Source organism: Cebus imitator, unplaced genomic scaffold (assembly GCF_001604975.1).
Source record: "Cebus imitator isolate Cc_AM_T3 unplaced genomic scaffold, Cebus_imitator-1.0 Scaffold260, whole genome shotgun sequence".
Taxonomy (NCBI): domain Eukaryota; kingdom Metazoa; phylum Chordata; class Mammalia; order Primates; family Cebidae; genus Cebus; species Cebus imitator.
The window spans coordinates 642,768-645,948 of record NW_016107575.1 but is presented as its reverse complement, the minus strand read 5'-3'; the positions used below and the strand labels follow the sequence as shown (position 1 = coordinate 645,948).

The 3,181-nt window shown below is 40.5% G+C and overlaps 1 protein-coding gene across 11 annotated transcripts in view; it reads right to left on the bottom strand.

Moving 5' to 3' along the window:
* Nucleotides 1-3,181, bottom strand: part of LOC108283404 (putative RNA-binding protein Luc7-like 2) — a 66,417-nt gene that overhangs the window by 21,252 nt on the left and 41,984 nt on the right. For all 11 annotated transcript variants that reach the window (XM_017499742.2, XM_037728255.1, XM_017499741.2 and 8 more), the window contains one exon: nucleotides 2,926-3,036. In XM_017499742.2, coding sequence (XP_017355231.1) covers nucleotides 2,926-3,036 — 111 coding nt within the window. The remainder of the gene's footprint in view (nucleotides 1-2,925; nucleotides 3,037-3,181) is intronic.

Below are 3,181 nucleotides of genomic sequence, written 5' to 3'. Positions count from 1 at the left end.
TCCTGAGTAGCTGCGATTACAGGCACGCACCACCATGCCCAGCTAATTTTTTTTTGTAGCTTTAGTAGAGACGGGGTTTCACCATGTTGACCAGGATGGTCTCGATCTCTTGACTCGTGATCCACCCGCCTCGGCCTCCCAAAGTGCTGGGATTACAGGCTTGAGCCACCGCGCCCGGCCTTATTTCTCCTCTTTTTATCTCTAGTGTGCAGCAAATAGCCTAGGCTCAAATATGAGTTAAAGAAATGAACTGGTGGATCAACCTCCGGAGTCCAACAGTGACTTATCACTAAACCAATTACTATCCATGTAATTTTGGCTATATTACTTATACCTGAATCCATTTCCTCATCTGAGAAGTACAGACAGCACCTATCCCACAAAGCTGTGAAAAATGAGAAAATATGTCTTCTATGTACACTGCACACACCTTGCTGATTTTCAGCTACTAGCGTGGCAACTCCACTCTATTAGTCTTTAGCTTTCCATCAGGATTAACTCTTCCCTTGGGAAAGAATACATTCTTCTTCATCACCCTCATCATCCTACCAACTTAGTTCATTTTTACTGTTGTAATGGCACATGAAACATATACATAATTATTATTTTGGCCACAAAGTCTTTGCTGTGTGGCTAATTATGTTAGTAAAGGAGGTTTAATTTTTTTCTTGTTACTGTTGTTTTTGAGATGGAGTCTAGCTCTGTTGCCCAGGCTAGAGTGCAGTGGCACGATTTCAGTTCACTACAACTTCCACCTCCTAGGTTCAAGGGATTCTCCTGCCTCAGCCTCCCCAGTAGCTGGGATTACAGGGGTACACCACCATGCCCGACTAATTTTGCAGTTTTAGCAGAGACAGGATTTCACCATGTTGACCAGGCTGGTCTCGAACTCCTGACCTCGTGATCTGCCCGCCTTGGCCTCCCAAAGTGCTGGGATTACAGGTATAAGCCACTGAGCCCAGCTAAAGATTTTGGTTTGGTATGGGTACCCAGTCCCAACAAACCAGTTTACTGGTTTAATTAATAATCTTTACCTCTCAAGTCTCCTTCATCCCAAGATATTTCTTTCCTCAATGAGATTTATAATTCTATTATCACTATCCTCCCTCTATACCAATGGTATTTTCCTTTAAATATATCATTGAATGACTACACTGTTGTCCAAAACTCTTCATTCTTCCCTGTAACCATGCCCTTGACCATGTAATTGTGTACCATCACACTCTGAATCTGAATTTGGCCATGAGCTTGCTTTGGCTACCGGAGTGGCAGCAAACATGACCAAAGGAGAGGCCTGTGTGATGGGGCTTGATGCTTCTGCACCTCTGCCACCACCATGAGAACAGGGCCAGGCTAGCTGGCTGGGCATGGCTTTGCATCCTCCAGCTGACTGCAAGGGATGTGAGTAAGCCCAGCTGAGACAAGAATAACACTCAGTCAAGTTCAGCCTAAATCATGGACTGTAGAGTCATGGGCTAAATGAATATTTACTGTTTTAAGTCACTGAGCTTTGAAGTGGTTTGTTATACAGCATTTGTGTAGTGATGGATAACCAATACAACCAATACAGCTTGGGCCCTACCAAGCACTTATGGATCTCTTCCAACCACGAAATACTAGATCCTTTCTACTTCAGGATGCCCATCTTACCAGTCCCCATCGTCAGAGAACTTTTCAGAAAAGGCTGACTAAAAGTAACCCTTTCTCAAACAAAGATATCTATTTTAATTTATATTTATACATATCTGAACACCATATTTTAATACTATCATCTAAACTCCACCTGTGTAGTTCTTTTTCTCCCATTCTGCATTTTCATAAAACACACTAGATTATACTGAATGAAATAGAATTATGTCATAAAGTAGTAAGTCATCAACGAAATGCAATATATAAGACCTTGTTTGAATTCTAACAACATATCGACTCTGTAAGAAAAATAAACATATACTGGATACATTAGAAAATTACTGTTAGCTTTATGTATGTGATACTGTGGTTACAATTTACAAGTGAAATATGACGTTTAACATTTGCTTTTACAAGCAAATAAAAATACTGTGGTATATCTATACAACGGAGAAATAAAAAGGAATGAACTACTGATACACACAATGTGCATTAATCTCAAGGAAATTATATGGCATGAAAAAGGCCAAATCTCAAAAGCGTACATAGGATTTCATTTACGTAACACTCCTTGAAATAACAACTACAGAGAGAGAGAACAGATTAGCAGTTGCCAAGGGTAGAGATGCTGGGGGGAAAGACGGATGTAGCTATAAAAGAGGTAACATGAGGGGGTCTTGTGGCAATGTTATAGTTAAGTTTCCTAACTGTGGTTGTAATTACACGTGTGATTAAACCAGCAGAGACCTGGTCAGGCGTGATGGCTCAAGCCTGTAATCCCAGCACTTTGGGAGGCTGAGGTGGGTGGGTCACTTGAGGCCAGAAGTTTGAGACCAGCCTGGCCAACATGGCAAAACCCTATCTCTACTAAAAATACAAAAAATTAGCTGGGCATGGTGATGCATGCCTGTAATCCCAGCTACTCAGGAGGGTGAAACACCAGAATTGCTTGAGCCCAGGAGGTTGAAACTGCAGCAAGCCAAGACTGCACCACTGCACTCCAGCCTGGGTGACAAAAACAAAACTACACAGAGCTATACATACAGACATTCATACACAAATAAATACATGCATAACTAGCAAAATCTGAATAAAATATAAGGATTAGACCAATGTCAATTTCTTTGATATTACATATTGTGTAAGATGTTAATGTTGAGACAGACAAGAGAAAGCATACAAAATTCCTTCTAATATCTTTGCAATCTCTTGCAAATCTATTTCAAAATAAAAAGTTAAATAAAAGGAGTGAGTCAAAACAATACTTTGTGCTAATGAAATGATTTAAATTCTTACCTTTGCTGCTACTTCGGCACTGATCTCTTCTTGGGTTTCTGCTAATCTTTTCTTGGCCACCTCTGTTCTACGATCACAATCTGCAATGAATGACTGCAGATGATCCATGGCCTACAAAGTTTAATTAAAGACAATTACTATCAGAAAGCCAACTTTATTCAGAAATATCCTCACACAAAAATTACACTTTGTTTTTAAAATGTTACCATAACCGGGCGCGGTGGCTCACGCCTGTAATCCCAGCACTTTGGGAGGC